Source organism: Alosa sapidissima, chromosome 3 (assembly GCF_018492685.1).
Source record: "Alosa sapidissima isolate fAloSap1 chromosome 3, fAloSap1.pri, whole genome shotgun sequence".
Classification (NCBI taxonomy): Eukaryota; Metazoa; Chordata; class Actinopteri; order Clupeiformes; family Clupeidae; genus Alosa; species Alosa sapidissima.
Window position 1 is genome coordinate 6970026 of NC_055959.1, and position 23330 is coordinate 6993355.

The 23330-nt window shown below is 42.8% G+C and overlaps 1 protein-coding gene across 4 annotated transcripts in view; it reads left to right on the top strand.

The window, feature by feature from the left end:
- rbfox1 (RNA binding fox-1 homolog 1) overlaps nt 1-23330 on the top strand; it is a 234985-nt gene that overhangs the window by 7392 nt on the left and 204263 nt on the right. For 2 of the 4 annotated variants that reach the window (XM_042086631.1, XM_042086635.1), the window contains exon 2: nt 18597-18644. The exons of the other annotated variants lie outside the window; for them this stretch is intronic. In XM_042086631.1, the coding sequence (XP_041942565.1) occupies nt 18597-18644 (48 nt within the window). The remainder of the gene's footprint in view (nt 1-18596; nt 18645-23330) is intronic. 4 annotated transcript variants of the gene reach the window in all.

The following is a 23330-nucleotide window of genomic DNA, read 5'->3' on the forward strand; positions in this document are numbered from 1 at the left end:
CAGCTCCTGCTCACCAGAATATTTCCCTTAAGTGAATTGACTTGCGTTCTGTGACGCTTTCGTAGAATTCAGTACACATTCACAGGTGAGCATCATGTTACACACACACACACACACACAAATCAGTGTGATGAAAAACGCTTCACTCTTTAAGGCAGTGAGTTTGCCTGTGCTATGCTGTGCTGTACTGATGGATGGTGGTAGATAGTGTTAAAAGCCGCCTCTGACCTTTGGCTCAATGGCTCTCCTGGGTCTCCACCTCTCGGTGGCTTGAGGGCTTGATGTTCTCTGGCTCACAGGATTATAAGGTATTATGCAAATGCTATTCCTCAAGCTAACATACGCTCTGTCTGTTAGGGGGAAAGAAAAACATTGCTGAGGTAGCGTACCTTTGATACACTGCCTTCTTTTCTGTTTTTATAATAAGAATGCCATGTCTGGCATGCCGTAAGGGCGGAAAGTGTGATTCAGGGAAAGAAATGAAACAGGGAATGTGTCCTTGGCACTCGGCAGTAATCATCCTCATGCATTTTTATTCGCTTCATGAGTGCAGATGTCAAAAGAACTGGATTGTTGAGTGCAGTATGACTGCTAGTCCTGAAGGTAGAAGGATGCAATTGTGTTTATTTAGAGAAAGAGAGAGAGAGAGAGAGAGAGAGAGAGAGAGAGAGAGAGGGAAGGAGAGAGTCATCTTGGGGTCTGATGAGTTTCACCTATGGTGAAATTAAGCAGTCAGAGTGAATGTAAACAAGAAATTATTCATTGTCATTATCACATTGGAGGGCATCCAATGATAATAGTTCAGCAATGGGGTTTTGAAAAACCCTTTTATGGAGGTCAGCGGCTGCACCGGAGGTACTGTGTACAAATTTGTTCAGTTACCTTCCACATTATTTGTTTTCTTTGTTTTTTGTTTGTTTTTCTCACCGAATTCTACAGATCACACACACACACATCTGAGTTCCCCGTGTCCTCAAATCACCACGGATATGCTATGGTTTAGCACTGCATCTGTCGCCACTGTGGTATCAGTGTTGGCATCAACTAGTTTGATATATTACAAAAGACTATCATGACGCAGCTTTGGCTGCGTCTCCTTGGTCCTCAGAGAAGTCGAGAGTCGACTGTGTTCAAATTGTCAAGTTCTGTCCTGGCAGTGACGCCACCTCCCTCAGTCTAGGACAAATCCTGCTCCGTCTCCTGGGCCACTGACAACTTCATTTCTGCCTTAGGTGGCTGGGCAAAAGGACAGCTGGTAAACCTTTTGAGACAAGATTCGCTTTCATTGCCGCCTGTCTGATGTGGTGTTTTTTTTCCCCCGCCTGAAATCTCCTTTTTTGGGTGCCGTCCGCGGCTTCACCGAGCTGCTGAGGTTGCTCCTGAATCTCTCTTGGTTTTTAAAGCGGCACATGGCAAGGTTTTGATGTTTATTTTGCCATGGGCGACGTGGGCCAATGCCAAACCCGAAAATTGGCAGCATATCAGCCCAGAATGAATGTTACACAACCTGTGACAACTCATAAGGGCTGTGTTGGTGGGAAATATCAATATGCACAATACGACTGGCACATAAAAGGCCAAGCGCGGGGATGTAAACAGAAACAAACTGTGTGCGCGAGATAGCAGTGATTATCCCTATGTGGCGACAGAGGGGTGGAAAAGTGATTTGAAAAAAAAAGATGCGATGACAACAAACAGACTCAATCTGTCGCAGATCAAGAGCATCAACATGAAATGTGCTACCCGTACAAACGCCTGTGCCCTCTCTCATCCATGCTGACTCGAGCTTTTTGTCAGTCGTCGTCATACAGAAGATAAATAAATAAAATTATGGTGCATTATGTGTCGACAGACAGTTACAGCACCATTCTGACTGGACGTGCCTTGCGCTTTTATCGTAATTTTTCTCCATTGTGACCAGTGACTCACAAACTCAATAGCTTGAACCGAGGGAGATGTCGTTGTCATCTGATTGTTGCCGTGGAATGCCTTGTGCTAGACCTTGAGGATCTATATTATTGCCTTCAGCCCCCCGACTGTAGTCTCTTAATTGTCTTCTCTTCGCCAGCCCAGGAAGAGAGCAGAGCATGTAGGAAGCGAACGGGTGGGGGGGAAATCAATTTCTCTTTCCTCAATAGTTTTAGGTGTATGGCATCTGACATCTCACTTTTGGCTAGTCCAATGAAAGGTCAGTGTCAACAGACTGCTGTCATCTTGATGCATGGCTGGGAACGCCGGGCCATCCAGTTTGTAATAGCGGCATGGGCCGCTCCTTCGAGATGAACTCTGTTATTGGTTCCTCCTGTTGCCACGGCAAGCATTTACCAGCTCCGTAAATTGAGATTAATAGCGTCATCTGCCTGCAGACTTTTGGGAGCTATTTCCGCTCCCGCTGTTTTTTTTTGTCTTTTTTGGTCATTTTATGAGATTTTTATCCAGTTGACTCCCTATTGAAAAAAAAAACAACAACCTCAAACCCACATGCTTCTGTCTTTATTTGTTGTAAACAAGCACGTGAGGGCATAAAAAAACACAATAATATAAGTAATTGTGGGGTTTTGTGTGTGTTGTGCTGTTTGTACTCCTTGACTGATTTGACATTCAAACCCACAGGATCCTTCCAGCGTTCAGCGTGGTCATACCAGACAGCCTGTGTGAGAGCGTGGGCAAGTGTCGTGTCTGCATGCTGCCAAGTACAGTGCTGCTGCAGCATACATTGTCAACACAACACACGCACACGCATACACACACACCGTCAGTCAGTGCTCTGTGTGTCTGCTCAACTGCCTCTCCCAGATAGCCGTGAGTTCAGAGAGGTGTCAAAGAGGACAGGTCCCTCTCTTGCGTTTCAAGCTGGAAAACAAAGCTTTCTTGTGATCATAATGTTTAATTAACCCACCCCCCTACTGCTGAGAGAGATGTATAGACCTCAATTTGGCAGGTCTTTCCAAAGCTGCTCTCTCAGTCAGGGCCTGATATGAGAAAGTTTTATGTGGGTTTTGACGAGGTAATGGCACCATGATGGAGATTTGTGAATGATCCTGTGAAGAACGGCTGACAGTCCTTTTTCGGAAAAACACAGGGATTTTTCCCCCATTTGCTGCGTCCCATTCATCACCACCCCTAAAGCTAATAGAAGTCAGATCACCTTCATAGAGAACTGAGGAAACCTTGAAATTCTTGGAAAATGGGAAAACAATAAAATCTGAAGATTTGCAGGGGAATAAAAGCTTGCCTCAACATCACATCAATAGCAGGGGCGTTGTTTTGTTTTTTTATCTCCCCTGCCTCATTTTCTCCCAGAAATTCATTTGTTTCACTTCCAAGGACTTTTGAAATAATGTTGCCAATTTAGGGTGCACAGTTTTTCCAGATAATTATAATCCGACTGCCATTCTTATGGTGCATCAATGGGGCTTACTCTCCGGAATGTTTTGAAGGTGACATTACTTAAAATATCCCCCAAATAACAACAATTGACATTTAATTGTTTGAATCTCATCAAGAGGCCCTTTAATTAGTTTAACTTTTAACACCTTTAAAAACTAGGAGTAATTGACACACAGGCTCCGGTTAGTTGCCATTCCCTCCATGCTCAAATAACCACTCCATTCATTTCATGGATTTGCTTGTGTGCACAAATTTGCATGACTTAGAAAAAGGAACTAAGCAATGAACAACGGAAGCATGATACCAGGCCAACAAACCTTGCTGCGACATTGTTTTTTCTTTTTCAATTATACTCTGTATTGTGGTTAGTAATTGGAGGAACATCAGAGGTAGTATGGGAGATGCGTCAGCACTGGTTCTTAGCGCCCAGGGGCTGCAGACACCGTAGAGGCTACAGAGGCAGTCTCTAGTGTCCGCTCGTCAGCTGACTAATTGGGGAAGGCGTTTGGCTCCCCTCTCCCTAAGTCGTGTTGTGCCCATTGTTTTCCTCATTTGATGTGACAAATAGCAGGCCTGTGGTGGGAGCGGGGCCAGGGTGGCGGTCTGACCTATGACATCTCATTTGTGTCTGATAAATGGCCATTTTCTCAAGGCGCATGGTTCGCTTGTGAGGCAATTGCCAGGTATGAGTTCTGCTTTTTTTTTTTTTTTTTTTGCTTTGTAGGGGTGTCTGTGGCATCAAAAATGTGTGCCCCGTTAACTGCAGGAAAATGCTGGGCTCATGGTAGACCTCACCGTTCTGCGTTTGCCCTGACCGAAATAATGAGGTCCAGTTGTTGTTAGTCTGTGCTGTACCCAGATGCACGCACACCATTTTTGCCAGAGGTGTTGTTCTAACTTTGCTTGCTTTGCATAGCTCTGCATAGCACATCATTTCATCCAGGCACTGCTGGGAAGTGTCAGCACACCTTGTCATCAACCACTGTCTGTTGGTGACCGCCTCGCAAACAACCACCTTATGATCAGCGCAATTACCATGAGGGGTCAAGGCTGGCCAGTCAATCTCCTGGTGACTGAGTAATCTAAAGCACCCAGGGGGTCGTGAAATGTTTGCTATATGTTTGGTAAGTGCTTCGACCAGAGCCGATGCCAGCGTCCTACCTGTTTCAGCCCAAGCAAAGAGCTCTCACAGCTAATGGGTGTTAGAGTTGAGACGACGCATAGCATTAACCTGTTGGATCCTAGTGCAGGGAATATGGCTGTCTGGTTGTAAAATGCCTTTTAAAAATTCAGCTTATAATAGGGAGGGCATCCATCAGTCTATTTAGCATGGAGCAGAGCATGTATTTGTGCTGATAAGCCAGTGAAGAGGACTTGTCTAAGCTAGGGTTTGGGAGGGGGGGGGGGGGTATTGCTTGTCACAAGATAAACACAGCTAATTAGAATATGCATTTGTTCACTAATTCTCCCCCATAATTGAGATATTTTAATCTCTAAATGCGCTAGCTATTTAGTAAAGTCAGAAGGCGTATGCTCTGATCTGGAGCACGCGGTTCCAATGTGGTTTTGTCAGACACTTGGGTGTAGCCTCACAGACATATGGGCAACTTAACTGGCTTTGTGGCGCGTGATTTAGAATTGTGTCTTGGTGCCAAGAAGATAGCTGAGATGTATTGTTGAATGTTTCTGTTTTTGGGATGTTACCAAGTTACAGTTCATTTAAAGCACAGCATGGTAAGGGAAGCATCCCTTGTGTAGTTTTCCTCTAAATGAAGACTAAAGTCTCTAGAATAAATTTTCATCTTGCAGCGTGGTTCTGCCTCATTAAGAGAGCAAGATGTTTCCTGCCGTTTAACACTGATGAATGTTTGTGCTGTGCTGCCGTATACCAATGTTTATCATGTTGCATGTGTGAATGTGTTCTTGAATGTGTTCAGCCTAGCTTAACCGTGTTCTGAAATAACAACCAGCCACACACAAATAGCACACTTGTGGAGAGTATACATCATATATGCATGGAGCATGCCTGCTGTGTTGCACCCAAGCGCTGGGTTGCTGCGTGCATTTGACCATTTTCCAGATTCCATTCTCCTCAGGTATCTATAGTTGTGGTTGTTTTCAGTCATTGGATTGGAGAAGTCATTATTGAAACATTCTGTTCGGTCAGCCGCAATTACTGCGCCTGAGTAATTGTCTTATTTATCATGCCTGCACCGCTTCGGTAAACGATGCTTTTGTCAAAAAATTGTTTTAGTTTGCCGAGATGTGCTGGGAGGATCATGTCTTGGCAGCATGCTACGTTTCTCATTAGGTCTGGTATGAAATTCTGTTCATGTAACCCCTGTGAAATTATGAGGCGCCTTTGCTCGAAAGACGGCAGCAAGATAAAATGCTCCTTGGGAAATGGCAAGCAATTAAAAGTATATTAGCCGTTCAAGGCCAAAAATAATTAAAGCTCTCAGACCATTGTGTTTTAGAAAATAGCTAGGGGCAGCAATCACAAGAGGTGCGTACATAGTCAGAAGTCAAAGCATACGCTGGATGTCAGGTCATGCCCTACTCTGTGTATGGCAATGAAGAGAAAAAAAAAATCTAAGCCTCCCTTTGAAGCTTTCATTTGATTTCATGCCTCTCACCCTCCAAAAAGACTGTCATTTAGCAGCAAGGCTGAAGCGAGTCCACCGCGTCAGTGATTTTCAAACATATGATTGGATCTGCATATTTTAATTCAATGACTTTCGGGGAGGACGTAATACCCAACATGAAAGCACAAGCTTTAGACAGAATGTCCACTGTCTATTAATTATTCCCCATGAAAAGCAAAGTAGTAGACACAGAGTGACATAAAACACAGAGAGAAAAAAAACACATAGGCAACACAGGGTATTCATGTCCAATTAGGAACTGTGTGACCTCCAGCTGAAGGCAGATAGATAGATAGATAGATAGATAGGTAGATAGATACTTTTTAAAATGTAAAAGGATGACGTTGGAGCTCAAAATGAAAAGAAAAAATAATAAAAGAGAAGATAGAAAGGGAATAAGCAAAGAGTGCTATTAAATAGAGGAAGAGGGAAGCAGTGAGCCTAATGCTGTTGGTCAAGCAAGCAAGGCTGTGGTGAGGTGATTGGGGGGGGGGGGGTTGGGGATGAAAGTGTTGGGAAGGTAATGAACGTGCTTGGTGTCTGGGCAGGGCTCCATTCGCCTCATAGGTAAAGAATCCAGCGAGGTCCCCACTGCCCCCTCTTAACGACGGGCGGCCGCTGTGGCCATCACACACCCCGCCAGACAAATCTCCCAGGAGCCCCACAGGCTCAAAGGCACTTCTCTCCACTTCAACAGGATTTGTGCAGGCGAGATGAGCACTCCCCAAGCTCTACAGAAACATAATATGCCCCCCTCTCCCCACAACAAACACACTCATATATACACACACACACAAACACACACACATATTCTCTCTCTCTCTCTCTCTCTCTCTCTGTCTCTCACACACACACACACACAAGCAAACAAACAAACATATGCATAAACAAATGCACACATGCACACCCATACACACTCGTCCCTTGGGACATGGGGCCGATTAGAGACCTATCTTGCTCTTAATCATATCCTGCTGCCTGTGTAGCTTGTTTGTCATTGTAACACATTTTTAAGTGGGGCATGAGGTTGGATTTTTTTGTAAAATAAAAAAAAACAATGTTATTGTTCTCTCCTCCTTCAGCTCACTCACCATGTCTCCACTTGAACTGAAAAATAGATGTTCTTTTTCGACCTTTCTCCTTTTCTCTCTGATTTCCAGATTGGGAAATAGCATAGATTATTTATATACATCGCAAAGAAATAAATGTGATGAATGGGCTTTTTCCTACAAGAACATTCTTGGACCCAGGCTCCTCGAACAGAAGATGATTCACTACCTTGTCACCTTAGCACGATGCTTTCTCGATTGAAATGCCTCAGTTACATTGGTTCCCCGAGATGTACGACTTGCTTCCCAGAATCAGATTTTTGAAACGACTTTAAAATAACTATTGTACGCAATCGGATACGTGACGAGAGCAATTGAAGCCAGAACAATATCTTCCCAGTGTATCTGTCCTTCCTGTCTGCTAGCTCTTTCTCTCCTCCTCCTTGTCAGTTCTCTCCTCCTGCGTGCCTGCGCGCGCGGATAAGACTTTTTATCTCTCCCTGGTGTCATAAATAGGTCCGTAATGGAGCCTGCTGGGTGAAAAAACATCACTTTAATAGGCTTGTGGGATTTTTTTTTTTTATGTTTGTTAAATATTTTTGCAGGGCCGCTTTTTTCCCCCATCTGCCTGAAATGAAGAGGTGTTTGAAAAAGGGAGTATCAAATCATCAGCGGCTAGGTCTGATCTGTGGCCTGATGAAAGCTGGCAGTTCCTGCAGTAGCTCAAGGGTAAAACAAAGCAAAACACAACTCTGGTTTCCACACTGCTTCATAGCTGAACACTGTTCCACTTTTGGTTGGAATTGTTGGGTTTTCAGCAAAGTAGCACAGGGGAGAAAACCAACACGGTTACACTTGACAGTATCAACATAAAAGTGACATGACACTGTCATGAACGTGTCATAAACAAGTCATAAACGTTTATAACATAACGCTTCTGTCATTAAGTGTCATTCGGTTTTTGCCATAACAAGTTAGGGTTAGGATTAGGGTTAGAGTTAGGGTTAGTGTTAGAGGTTAGTGTTAGGGTTAGGGTTCATGTGTCATGACATTGTCATGTGTCTTATGTCAAGTAAAGTGTTACCGAAAACACTACATGTATTCAAATGGTCAGAGTCTGAAGACATTGTCACTAATATTTGGCATAATGTTTAAGGTGGCACACCATTGTAAAATGTCATCCTATTTTAACTAGCTGATAAGCTCTGTCCAAAAATGTCTATTCTACTCCTATTTTGAGGCATAGTGCTACAAACATAATGTGCTGAAGTGATTAAATGCAAAACATGTTTAGAGAAGTGCTATTACACACACAGTATGTAGATTTTCACCACTGATAGCTATCTGTGTAACCAAAAAAAAGTCTGGCACTCACAATGCAATTTACAATAGTAGGACAGACAGCTTGTCCATGCTGCTCAGTTATATGCAACAGGCAGTTAATCGTTCTCTATTAAATTGCTCTAATTCCTGTTCAATTGCACATAAATTTGGACAGCAGTGTGATGGGGGAGGGGAATTGGGGAGGGGGGTCTTTTGATTATAATTACGCTTCATACAATGATAAATGACAAAATTATGAATCTTTGAAACTTTGATAAATGTGGTTGATTGCGGCGATTATACACTAATCACAACTGCACTTCTCAGTGACGAGCCACGCCCAGTGCTAACCTGTGGCCTACGCTGTGGCCCATGATATTTTGACAAGGTGTACAAATAATTTTGGGAGCAAAAGGCTTCCTGGATCCTCCCTGTCCTCCACATTTTCTCAGTATAAGCCTCAGAATGGAGGGGAATTAAGCTGCATGGATAACAGTTGGGCCAAAAAGCTCCTGCAAAGATGATTTGAATATCTTTTCAGTATTTCTAATGTTCAGAGGGGCAGAATTGATTCATTAATGAGGTATTATTTGAAAGTTTCTATTTTTGAGTGCACTTAATATTCATCAAAATCCTGCACGTTTCTGGTGCATCTACGTTCCACTGACACTCTCCCGCAGAACAGATAAGCGAAGTGCTCAGAATGTAAATACCATGTGTAGCCACTTTGCATGCAAACCCAGGAGGAGGAGGCAGAGAAAAAAAAGAAAATCAGACGTGGTTATTTTAAGTCTCCACCTATCATTTGATTCTTTCTCATCTGTTTTGTTTTTTCTCTGAGAAAAGCATTAATCTGCAGACTCAAGTAAGACAGACCAGCCGAGGGAGCCTCGCTATGAGCACACTGTCTAGCTGGAGGGCTAACAGTTCCCATGGACACGAACCTTCCTTGACTTATGGAGGGCAAAGTAACAATAGCAACAGCATTCAAGTCAGTGTTGTATGCACAGTTTGTATATTTTTTTCATGAGCCTGTTTTCAAGAATAGCACACTGCTAAGCAGATGGCATAAAATGAATACAGTAGAACACCGTACTGATCCGTATACAGCATTTAACCTCATGTCTTAATCGTCAGGATTTCTTTAGTATTCCCACGTAAGTCTGACTAACAAGCTTGTGCTGAAGGGGTAAAGAGCGATGATGTGGTATTGTTGTCAATGCAGCAGCTCACTGTGGGGCTTGTTTGCGTGGTGCGGTCGGGCACGCTCTTTTTTCTATCTTAAAACACTGGCAACAGAGCTGCCAGAACGGCTCAGAATCTCAGGCACGCAAAAAGGGAGGATTTCCCAGGCCAGCCAGAGTGGTGCCCGCGTGCTAAGAGTGGTGGTAACCTTTTGTGCATGTCGGTTCACAGTGGAGGGGAGAGTGAGGTGTGATGTGATGCGGTCGGGTGTGTGTGTGTGTGTGTGTGTTTGTGTGTGTGTGTGGTGTATTTGTGTGTGTGTGTGTGTGTGTGGGGGGGGGATTCACCATAGTCTCCGTGTGTTTTGGGTACAAGAGTTGTCCCCTCCTGACAGTCTCCTAATTCGAAACAATGCATTATTTAATGAAGCTGAAAATTGTGAAATAGGTCAATAGAGACAAAGGCAAACACACTGCAGCAGCAACAGCACAACACTCTTCAAGCTCCAGTTCAAGACTTGAGGGCCCCCTTGACAACCTTGAGATTTGTGAGTATTTGTGTATATCTAATTTAAGATATGCATGGATGTGCAGCAAGCGTTGTTATGAAAACGAAAGACCTCACAGAGACGTTAACAAAGAAGGAGGCAAACGAGAGGAGACATAAAGGCTGCGATGAAGAGTACTTTACCAAGTGCTTCACTGATAATGAAGGTCTTCTTGTGCTAGGCCTCTCCAAGGCCCAGAGGAACACATTTTTGTTCAAATGTGTGTCTGTATTGGTATGTGTGTGTGTGTGTGTGTGTGTGGTGGAATTTATTTTTTGTTTTAGTTAGGGCTGTCAATCGATTAAAAAATTACATACTCTGTGATTAATTAATCTAAATTAATCGTATATATTTTTTGCTGTGAAAGTATTTTAAATATTTAAATTCAAATGAATCATTGAATAATCAGCATTAGTGACATTAAAGTTCAAAAACTCTTTTATTATTATTTTCACTGTTCAAATAATTGCCATAATAATCTATGATATGACCTAATATGCTGAGGAAATAAATTCAAAAGTGCTTTGGGAAGAAGTTTTTTTTCACATACAAGTAATTTCAGGCCACAGATATAACCTAGGGGACACAATGAAACACTCCACTCAATGTCAACACTTATTTCTTTGCATTGATGTGTGACTAGAACGGCTCGGGGTCAAAGGTCATACAGAATCGATTAATCTGCACTAATTTTTTTAAACAGTTATTTTTTCTCAAATTAATTAATCGAAATTAATCAGTTATTTTGACAGCCCTAGTTTTAGTGTTTATGTGTTTTGATTGAGTATAAGCATTTGTATGTGTATGAATTTTGAATGAAACTAGTGTTTCTGTTTTGTTGAGTTGTTGAAGGGCTTTATTTTTGAAGCCATTGGATGTTGTGATGGGTGCGGTGGAAAAACAGAACTGTTTTTAAAGTTCTACACACAAATTAATATTTGCCTTAAATGCCAGGAAGCATGAGGGGGGGTTGTCAGAAGTTAATGCTAATGGAATACCGCATATGCCATGGAAGGCTCTTCAGCCAGTACATTTATTTCCGGTGGAGCGTCATTAACGACATCTTCTGTTAGGCCTATATTCTGCTCCTTTCGTATTCACTCCAACACTAAATGTCTTGTTTATGCCCAACAGGACAACTCTTTATTCAATTTAGACACAGGCATAAATCCTTCAGCATTTTAACATGCTCATTCACTAGGTGTAACACCTAACCGGGTCTGTGTAAACATGTACACTAAAACAATGCAGGTGATGGTCAATCAGAAATGTTTGTGCTGGCGGAAGGCGAAAGGCGAAAGCCTTCCAGGAAGTGCTTGGCATGTAAGCAATTGGGGGGCCTTGGCATGGAAAAGTTAGCGAACCCCTGATCTACCATACCTATGACATTCACTTATCTAAAAGTGCTTTTACTATTTAGTTAACCTTTATAGGGGTCTTATATTGAACATTTGGCTATTGTGAGATGCTCAATTTAAGTGCTAGATTGCACTCAATTCGAGGTGGTGAGTTCAACTCCAGCAGAGCATGATTTTGTATAGTGTGGACTGCACTTTATTCCCTATCAGTATAAAAACATTATGCCATGCTAACTCGCCACAAAGCAAAATGTTAATGTAATGATTTATATAGTGACAATAAATTGATTAAAGCAGCACTATACAAGTTTTCTACCTTAATATAACAGCTTTGAAGCCAATTTGATGGTGACCAAACATATATTAGGGGAATCGTTTACCTAGCATAATCATAGAGCATAGCTGATTAGCAACCCATATTGGAAAACCAGCTTTGCAACTTCAGGTCTCGTCAACCTGGATACATCTTGTGAGAATTGTGAAACATTACCTGGTCAGTAGATATAGTTCTTTGGAGATTTGGAGAGTCTTTGCCTTTTGCTAGTCCTTCAACTCCAAAACAAAAGTGCATGCATGCTGTACAGGGGAAAGGACTCAAGCCATGAGGAAGTGTTTACCATGCCAAGGTAAAATATCTCTCGAGGCCAGAAGAGAGATCACAGGCTTAGACAACACCAGTCTCTCTGTAACTGTAAAGTACTCAGCACATTGGCGCTGACATGACTGCGTTGTCACTCACATCACCGCCAAAAGTTTTAACTGGGCAAGCATTGGATAAAAAATTGATTTTATTGAGCGGCACAGACATAATAGAACAAAATCGTAATTTACAGAGTTCAACACTGGTGTGCAGGGTTGTATTGAAAACAGTGGAATCTAATGTAATCAAATGTCGAAAGCGGAGTGTGCCACACTCATGTCGGCACCAATATGTGGAGCCGGAGCCGGAAATCTGTGGTGGTTGCGGCGGTCATTCTAATTGCTCTGCAATCTAAAATCATGACAGCAAGGTGGGGATCTGAACTGCGTCCAGCTCTCAACTTTTCCTGCTCTTCAGACATTGCTGTGGTCATCTGGCTGCTGTGGCTCCGTGCAAAAAAGAAAATTGGACGCTGGCCTGCCTCTGAGGCAGCGGCTTTATGGCATCGACAGGTCAACCAACCAGTTAACAGCGTGACATGTTCTGCTCTCGGACGCGGTCTTCAGCGACCCATCACAGTTGTCTGCCTCCTTCCCTCCTTGCCCCTGCTGCCTGCCTGATTTTTTGGCAGAGGCTCTTTCCATGTCACAGATGCGTGTCACTGCTAAGGAGATGCTGATGACACGTGGCAGTTGGACAGACAGTCGATCCGTAGACTCCGAACTCTAAGCACCTGTTGGTGCGACAGACTTTCTCCATCTCGTCAACGTAAAACCGCCTAATTAGACTCTAGACTTTGTTTTGCCAACACCACCATATCAGCTCAATAATGTTCCTGGTGATGTGATTAAGTTCACTGAGGTCCTTTTGTTGTACTTTGTGTAGCACGAAGGCAGCACTGTGATGCAGGGTGTTGTTGCACAAGAGCTTGTCTGCATACTTGGACTAAAAAAGGATTGAAAGGGTTGTTTTTGTCTTTAGTGCATATTTCTTTTGTCTCTGTGTGTCTGCAGAGCAGGTGCCAACATTTCACAAGCTTGAATGCCCACATTGTACAGTAGGCTACTCAACAGGCTTTAATGTTAATGGATAAGATACTGGCTTGCCACAAACACTAAGAGGCTGCATTATATACACCTCCAGAAATCGATTAACAAGACATGAGGACTCTACCATTCCAGCACTCAATCCATCAGCCGCTCATATAATTCATATGATTTTCTTGTCAATTACTGCACAAAATAAGTTATCCAGCTGACTGTCCAGTGACGCTGTCCAGCACGTATTGGTCATCAGCCATTTGTTCCTGTTGTATGCTAACAGAGCCAAGCTGACACTTTTATGTCTGATCCCCTCTGTGATTTCCTGTCAGAAGAAATAGGATTTGAAGACTGCTGGTGTGCAGATGAGTAGATAATACCAGACAGTTTGGCAATAGCACTTTATTTTACAAACCCCTTGTAGCTTTTAGCCCTTTAGTCATTGACTGTAGTTTAGCACTCTTATCATGAATGCACAACATTACATGGGGTCTCTTTACTTATTTAGTGTTATAGTAGAGTATGTTATTATTCTTTATTCCACTGCATGGTTGAATTTCCCATTGTCCTACGTAATTTAGAACGACCATTAACCATATGTTACAGTTTTTTTCAACTGCTTACACACTAAATCTTTGCTTGTCACACAATTTTCTAAACATGTCTTCCAAACATCATAACCCCACACCAAATCTGCAAAACCATACACTAATTCTCAATGTTTGACTCAGTTTTCAATTTACTAAAACACATTTTGCATAACACCACACACAATTTTCTACTTAACACACAAAAATCTAACAGGAAGTAACTTGATTTTGTTTTTCAAACACAACTCATTAAAATGCCACAGTAAATCACCAGTGCTTCACTCTCTCTCTTCACATGTGTAAACACTCATTACTTTACTGAACACCATCCAATCATTGCCTTGGTATAGGCCTATGAATAGATACTCTATATGTCCTAGGGGGATTCCGTTTGAAATGTTCAGAACCAATGCAGATTTGAAAGGAAAATTCTCGGACTTTAGCTTATAGTAATGTTCTACAAAAAGTCGACTTTATGTAAAACTTTCTTCTTATAAAAAAGTAAAAAGTCTTTTTTATTCTAGTTTTGTTTCTCCCCAAGTTACCATTAGCTCAATACATTTTTAGACCTATGAATACATACACAACCCCCCCCCCCCCCCACACACACACACACACACACACTTTGGAAAAAGCAAAGTAATTTGATAGTAGTCAGTCATTTCAGTCTTAGGCAAAATCAGCTTTTTCAAAACTCCATCTACATCTGGTGGTCATTGTATTTTGCTTTGTTTTTTTCTTGCTGGCTGTAAATTACTGTATTCGCAACAGCAAATTATTCGGGAAAAATTACTATTTTTGGTTTCAATATTGCTTGCATTTTTACTGTGTATTTCAACTTTTCTTTGTAGATACTGTTACTTTCACTCTTGTATGGAAATACATGTATAAAGACTAAGACAGAAGAGCTTTAGGTTTTGAGCAACAGTGTGTACATGATGTATCCACATTGTCATATTATGAAAAAAGTGTTTGTAATGTGAGGCGAATGTTTGGTTTAAACATTTTGAATGTTGTGTGTCATTTTGTTAGAGATTTGAGGCATTTTGCATTTTGTGTGAGCAGTTGTGGGTTTTGTGTGTGGAGTTTTGAAAAATAGAGTTTTGAAAACGTGTGTAAACAGTTGTAAAAAACTGTATTTGCACACCTATGAAGAAGATCCATTTTGTGGGCCGTATCACACTTGTATATTAATTCGCCAAACTCGTTGTGAAGTTTAAATGAACTGTCACGTTGCATCTGAGCTGTAAAATGCAGACGTTCAGAACATGGCAACATTGTAGCATATGACGGAGGTGGCTTTTGGCTAGTTGGATGACAGCAGGCTAATAGTGATGTTTCCAAGCTAAAGTTCATCAGAATCTTGGGATACGCCCGCTTGACAACGGGAGAGATAGAACTAACGACTGGCCTTTGGCCGTAGCAACCATCCATTTAGAACTAGTAACAGCAGTTTGTCCTGCAAGTTAAGAAATTAGTTGATATGTGTTAGAAGAAAGTAGTTCTACAAACAAGACAAGTTTTAGCGATTAAAACGTTTAAATTGTAACAGGAAATGAACACAACGCAAGTGGCAACAGTGGAATAAGCGGGATAATGGACTCCACGGTGGTCTGTTCACAGAAGTTAATGCACTTACGAGGTTTAAAAGGCCCTCCGCTTCGCGTCAGGGCCGTTTTACAACCTCGACCGTGCATTAACTTCTGTGAACAGACCACCGTGTCGTCCATTATCCCTTACTTATTACCATAGCATAGGATATAATGGTATTATTACACAGTAATAATGGCTGTGTTATATTTTTTTTCCAGTTTTGGGGGAACAATTCCTTTTAGTTACTCTGTTTCTGAACTGTACATCATCATAATCGTTAGTTATTAATGCCAACTAGTTATATCACTGTGTCATTAGTAGCCTAGTGTTTTACTTTTATTTGTTCTTGGACAGATATCAGCTCTCTCCTTCCTTGTCAGCAGTGCATCTGTGGAGTGGTGAGCAGGCTTTCCGATAAAGGGATTTTTCATTTCAAGATTAGGTGGGAGGAAAAATAACAGCCATACATTGTGATGCGTATCGGCGTCTCTGTTTGGGGCGTGAGCCGTGTCCTGATTGGCGCGGCGCGTGCCGGTTGCCGGGAGATTGCATGCAATGCATTATTTAACTTGGGAACTTGACTCCTGCTACAGGTTCCGTGTTTGTGCGGTTCTTCCTAGTTGCACTGCGCGTCTCGGCATGCACAACAGCACAGCATGATATCTACAAGGCTGGAAAGTATAAGGAAGTGTCTGTGTGTGTCAGAGCCTGAGTGTGGATGCACACCCTCATACCCAAAATGATTTCTATGGAAATCATCTGAAAGACTGTGTCTCCCCCAGGAAAGGGATGTGAGGGCATTGGGGCGTAATGGTGCTGGCACTATCAGGGACATGGCAACGGCTTTAGCCTGAAATAATAGCCTTGTGGCTCATTCTATTTATCCTGGTTGACACCATCCACTTTGTTAATAAATAGAGTGTGTTCTGGGTTGTGAAATGTTAATGTATCATTTTGATAATAAAAGGTGGTTAAACAGTCATCAGTTATTTCATTTTGAAGCAAAGCCTATGAACAAACAGTCATGGGCGTTTTCTCATTATAAGACACCGATTGACTGTGCATCAGTATGTGTCTGTGTCAGGTGGCTAAGAGAGGGGGATAGAGAGAGAGGGAGGGAGAGGGAAGGAGGGGGAGAGAGAAGGAGGGAAGGAGAGGGAGAGATGTGTTTCCTTTGTTATCACTGCCATCTCCTGGCCCACAGTGAATACTCATGGACTGAGCTCATTCCTTTGTCCTCTCTCCTCTTTCTTGCTCCATTTTTGACACACACACACACACACACACACACACACACACACACACACATACACACACACACACACACACACACACACACACACACACACACACACACATACACTAATACACATACACTAATACACATACACTAATACACACACACACACACACACACACAAATAGAAGGGGATGGGGGGTAGTGTTGGCAATCTTTCTACAATATCTTCACAAACCACAGTGTCTCTCTCTCCCATGGTCCCAAAAGGCTGTGGCAAACCCAGTCGAAAGTGTAGCACAACTCTGTGCAAGCATTGGAGGTGATTTACTTCCTGAATTGTGTCGCTGAATGGTTGAGTCGCACAACGCTTGTCGCCATTAATGAGGACACAAGGGACTGGGTGTCTGGGATGGCTTGGAATGCGGCTGCTGGATAATTAAGATGTTTTGATTGGTTGGATCTCAGCAGCAGATAGACGGTGTGTGTGTGTGTGTGTGTGTGTGTGTGTGTGTGTGTGTGTGTGTGTGTGTGTGTGTGTGTGTGTGTGTGTGTGAGTGCGTGCGTGTGTGTGAGGTGTCAAACTAAATGTGATTTCCATCAACATTATCAACAAAAACTGGAATCTCAAGATAACTGCAAACGCATCAATAATGTTATTGTAGCGGTGCACGGCGTGGGAGGTGTCAGAGAGAGAGAGTGTGTGTGTGTGCACAGTGCTTAATGCAGTGAGTGTGAACCTTTTTTGCCGAGCGCGGAGCCTCGCTTGGCGTATGTTAATTCTGCCGTCAGTAAATCCACGTTTGTCAGTTGTTGCGTTGATGTATGGGCCGTTTATGGTTAGAAGGCAGAAGATTAGACTCTCGTTGCTGTAGGCTCAAACACGATGTTATCAGGGTGGGAAAAAGAGAAGCAAAAAAACAACAACATCCGAACCCATCTGCTGTCAGCCGCGTCAGTTAATTAAAAGGAAAACATCCTGCTTTATGCAAATGAACCAACACACAAGTGCCTGGCGAGCTGTCCTAAGCAGACTGTCTCCCTCTGCAACGCTTGAAACAATGTTGCCCTCCTGAAAAGAGAGAGAGAGAGAGAGAGAGAGAGAGAGAGGGAGAGAAAAAAACATGCTGCCAGTTTTGGCGTGTTTTGGTTTGTTTTACACCCCCAGTCCTCATTGACTCTGTCCCCCCCAACACACACACACACACACACACACACACACACGCACACACGCACGCACACACACACACACACGCACACGCACACACAAGCACACACACACGCACACACACACACACACACACACACACAAGCACACACACCACACAACTCCTGGCGGCGTGCTATCTGTGTGCGCGTGGCATCACTAGCGAACACGCTCGCTTGACGTGTTTGATGATAGTGTTGGTATGAAGGGCACGGGTGCCATCAACGCTTGCCCTCGCTAACCATTTGCATATCGTTGGAGGTGATTCACGGCGCAAAGTTGTAGGCCATAAAAAATGAAACGAAAAAAAAAGAAAGAAACGTTGGTGGAATTACTGCTCGCTGACTTGAAGTGGTGACCGTGTCAGGATGTTAATGGCAGGGCATGCGGTGTGGGGGGCAATTGATATTCCGCAGCGCTTGGGCAGGTTAAATGTGGTTCACATCCGAGGCTTTCCTCCGGTTTTGCTGTAACCCGCGTGTGCGTTTTATTAGGAGTTGTCTGGGCTTTTGCACTTAGCCTCCAAACACCGTCGTCAACAAAAACAAACAAATCTGTTTCAGCACCTCTACTCAACCCCACCCCCCTCCCCCCCCAGTCCCCCCCGCCCCCAACCACTCTGCCTCTTCTTAAGTCGAATACTAATGTGTGGCACCTGTGTTTGCCATGTTTGCTGGATTTAAATCTGTTTATTGAGACGATAAAGCTCGGCGGTGCATTCTTCGGGGGAACCTATTGCCAGCCTGAAAGAGATCTTCCAGTTTGACTAATGCCCACCTGCCTCTCTTTCAGGATCCAAGCGCTGAGGGCAGCAGCTGCTTAAATAAGGACATCAGCACAGTGAGTAGAAAGATGGATGTTCTACCTTTGTGTGCTCATTCCCTTTAATCTCTGCTGCTAGCTGCTGTGGATTAAAAACCAAGGGGGGACTGTAAGTGCTTGATAGACTGTATGCTCCGCAAAGCCTGACAGGGAAATGTGTTTGGCAGAAAATTCTGCATCCTGGGCCAAAACCTTCAATGTACCGTAGCTAGATTTGTGGATCACTACCGACTGCAGTCAAGAAGATGCAAGGGAGTGGAGGTGTGTGTGTGGAGGGGGGGGGGGGGGGGGGGGGGGCTGTTATGGTTCAAGATGGAGAGTTTTTTCTATAGTGATATGAAGACTATCTGTCAAGCTGTTGTGTCCAAAGTCATCAAAAGTGGCTGTTTTTTTATTCTTTTTCTTTTGCTATTTGTTTGAAAATAGGCCGATCATTTTATTTGTACCGCACACTGCAGTAGCAGTAACCATGCGGAGCTGGCCTCTGGAATTTGAATTCACACATTGACATTTACTGATAAAAGACCCTTGGTGTCTTTGATGCCTCACCTGTATGTCTGATTATAGGGAGGCACCTATAAGCAATAGTGGGAGAAGTATTATTTAACTTACATGTATGCCAAAGGGTTTTGTTTGCCTTAACTCAAAAGTGGAGGCTAGACATATTCTGATGCATTTTTCTCTCTCTTTTTGTCATAGTTCAGCCTTTTCATCTCCTGTTTTTATTTTGAAAATTTGACTCTTAGTGTGGAAATGTTATTGACATATCATAGGATGAATAGGCGGATACCAGTGAATGAGCCTGAAGGATGTGGCAGACGTGAGACACACACACACACACACACACACACACACACACACACACAATCACCCACACACAAACAACACACACACAAACACACACACACACACACACACACACACACACAACTGCACAGCTGAACGCAATTCTTGTTATTGGTATTGTATGTATGCGTGTAATGTATAAGCTAGACAAGCAAACTATATGTTAGTGTGTCTGTGATCTCTTGGGACGAATAGTTTTTGTTTCCCAGTTGTGTGTCTCAGCACTCGTGTTTGTCCCATTGAAATGCAATCAACCCCATATACCCCATTCAGCTTTAGCTAGAATACAGTATGTCAAATAAATGTTGCAATAATTGACAAGGCATCGAACTCACAAATAACAAATGATGCATGAGGTGGACCGTGCCAATGTGCAGTCAATAATTCAGGAGCGTGCGCGGCCAGGTTTCGATCACTTTTTTTTTCATGCTCTCCTTTATTTTTCTCTGCCTATGGGGCAGGTCTTAGCAGCAATGGCTGCCTTCACAACAACTAAACAAGTGTCAAGCCTCCAGATTCCACACTTTAGCATTTCCTCCAACAGCTTTACCGTGAACTGCCGTTTAAATCCGGTGCCAGCTAACACCCCCCTAGACATGTCTGTCTGATGTAAAGGTGCGCCCCTGTGGTCTGTCGGGGGACATTTACACATCTATAGGTCTATGCTGGACGAATGCGCTTGCCGGCCACCAGGGGGAAGCAGTTGAATGCGATTATGCTGATGCAAGCCCTCACTGTATATTTCATGTCCTGTGGATCAATAGGAACTCAAGGCTATACGTTTCAGACCTAATGTGGCCTTGGAGAATGCAGTAGGAGATGAGTGTGCTCACCAGACCTGACAGCCCCTACTGAGCATGCCCAGAAACCACAAACACAAACAGCCCCAGCACAAATGAGCTCAGGCCCATTGTGTGGGTGTAGATACTGTATGCCCTTAAGCTTACATTTTATCATACATTTCTTAAAAATAAAACAGTGGGTCTCATTAGATTCTATCACTATATAGTGGTAACTATACACAATTCACCCTTTACTTTTAATGCTGTTTGTGTTAAAGTTTCCATGTCTGACCTCAGTACCTAGTAGAGTCTTTTCTCTGTTTATTTGCTGTGGTTGTGACTACAATCAGAATGTGATGTAGGTTTTAAAGACACAAAGTCAGATGTTATTCTCGGTCGTGGATGACGTGACTAAACAGGTGCAACATAACAGAGAAGGTCCGCACACTCTCTGTGTATTTTAATTTATTTGAGTTCAATCCCCAACAAAATGACGTTTCGAGCATGTTGGATCTTGGACTTTTGACTCCTGCACCTTAATTTCGATGTGTGCACGTTCCCAAACTAAAATACATGACTAAACAGGTGCACATGGTGGTATAACACACACTGAACCTACACACAGAGCCATGGTAGTAACAGGAGACAAGGAGAATCAAATGAATTCCTATTGCACAGTTCATATATTGCATTGGCAATTCAAAGTGCTGTACGCTTGAGCAGATGAAAGAGGGGAAAATAACACATTAAAAAGGTTAAGAATATTTATAACACGTTAAAAAGGTAAAGAGTATTTATAACACATTAAAAAGGTAAAGAATATTTATAACACGATAAAAAGGTAAAGAATATTTATAATACGTTAAAAAGGTAAAGTGTATTTATAATACGTTAAAAAGGTAAAGTGTATTTTATAACACATTAAAAAGGTAAAGAATATTTATAATACGTTAAAAAGGTAAAGAATATTTATAATACGTTAAAAAGGTAAAGTGTATTTTATAACACAATAAAAAGGTAGTGTAGTTAATAAGATGGTAATAAAGAAAGGAAGCTTCAAAAGCATATTAACTAGATAAATAGATAAAGGTTTAGAAAGAAAATTGAATTAAAATTTTTAGAGCCTCTCTTAGGTTACATAGCATTTGCACATGCCCTGCTTGGTAGCCTACTTCACGGCTTCTGAGAAATGTACTTATGTAGCTAATATTGCGGACTTTTCAGAGAGATAAAAGGCTTAACAATGAGCCTTTTCTGCCGTCACTAAGAATCCTTTGTCAACAAAAAGAAGGATACATTCACCTTCAAAAAACTTTCTCAAAGGACTTTTTTTAAAAGGAGTGTTCTGTCTCCTCTTCATCACCAGGACCAAAGTCAGGACCAAAGACGACAATTGTGCATCAAAAGAAGCTGCAAAAGTTACTCTCTATGAGACATTACGTAACAAACCCTAGCTCGAGCATGAATGTGATGAAAAACAGTAGTTTTCAAAGATCCCTAATATTAAAAGCAGGTAGTGTTAAGACGCATCACGACCCACCCACCGGTACTTTCCAGACAGCTACACGCTATTTTTCTCCCATTTATTTCTTTATTTCTGTTCATTTAGTCAGTGTTTACAGAGAGATGATGATTACGGCGATCTGATAAGGAATCACAGGAGGGAGAGAGAGACAGAGAGAGAGTGTGTGTGTGTGTGTTTGAGAGAGAGAGAGAGAATGAAAGAGAGTGTGTGCGTGTGTGTGAGAGACAGAGAATGAAAAAGAGTGTGTGTGTGAGAGAGAGAGAGAAAAAGAGAATGAAAGACAGTGTGTGTGTTTGTGTGTGTGTGTGTGTGTGTGTGTGTGTGTGTATGTGAGAGAGAAAACTGAATTGAGCAGCCAGACGAGTGCATGCGGTGGAATGGGAGAGGAGGGAGGGTGAGGAAGTTCTCCTTTCCCAGCAGGTGGAGAGAGAGAGAGGAGGAGGAGGAGGAGGAGGAGGAGGAGGCGAGAGCAAGAGAGGGAGAGGAAACGGAGGGCTGATGGAGGATAAGCCGAGCGACAGGAGATGAAAGGGGACCCATCGGAGGTGTCAGCTCGACTTCACAGGGCCCGCCGAGAGGAGCTAAACTGCCTTTATTTTACCAAGAGGCCTCTCGACGGGGGTGGGAGGAGACAGCTCAGGCTCGGTGGTGCTGGGGGTGACGGGCGTGATGGGGTGGGGGGGGCATTCTCAGGTTGATGATGGCCATGGCATGTCAGAAGAGGAAGGAGACTTGCCTGTCAGCTTTGAAGTTGAGGCTGCGTTAAAAAAAAGGAGAGAGAGATAGAAAAAGGAAATTGTAAAGAAAAAGAAAGGTGAAAAAGTGCTCGTTTTTTTCCATTTGGGAGAAAAATAGGCAGGCCATTTTAGGAGGAACTGGCAATGCTCTCAAGCTTGCTTAGCATGGTTTGGTTCATCACTGGGGCCCTTTCTGTGGCAGATGGATATGGTGTAATGCCTGTTGGACTCCCAATCTCAATCGCGATCCGTATGAGTGAGAGACTAAAAGAACACGAGGCAAAACAAATCCAGTAACGTCCAGAGGTCCACACTGTTGCCCACAGGGCAGGGGAGGCCAGTGTCATAGTCCTGTGGTTAGCACCAGTCAACTGTACCATCAGATGGCACTAGAGGATCAGTTTGTTAGATGTGCTAACATCCTTATTTGCCTCTGCAGTGAGGTGCTTCCCAAGCTGTGGTGCCTCTGTGCCGTTATGGTGATTCTTCTGAATTCCATTACTTATGCATAGGAGACATTGCCTTATCTGATATATAAGGCATTTATACTTATTTATTTTTCAACAGCTGAGTGTTAGACTAGTGGCACTGTGTATCACTGACCACAGTACGTACATGAATAACATGAACAATATTTTAGAACTTCACTCTACTCATGTTTGTGTTCCTTGTGTTAATCTCAGCGGTTTTACTGCAGCTCTCAAGACCACTTCTCAGACCCACTCCCTCTTTCGTTTGCTCCCATTCCCTTTTTCCTTTCTTTTTTCTCTCCTCTCTCTCTCTCTGTGTCATGCTTTCTTTTGCTTTCTTACTC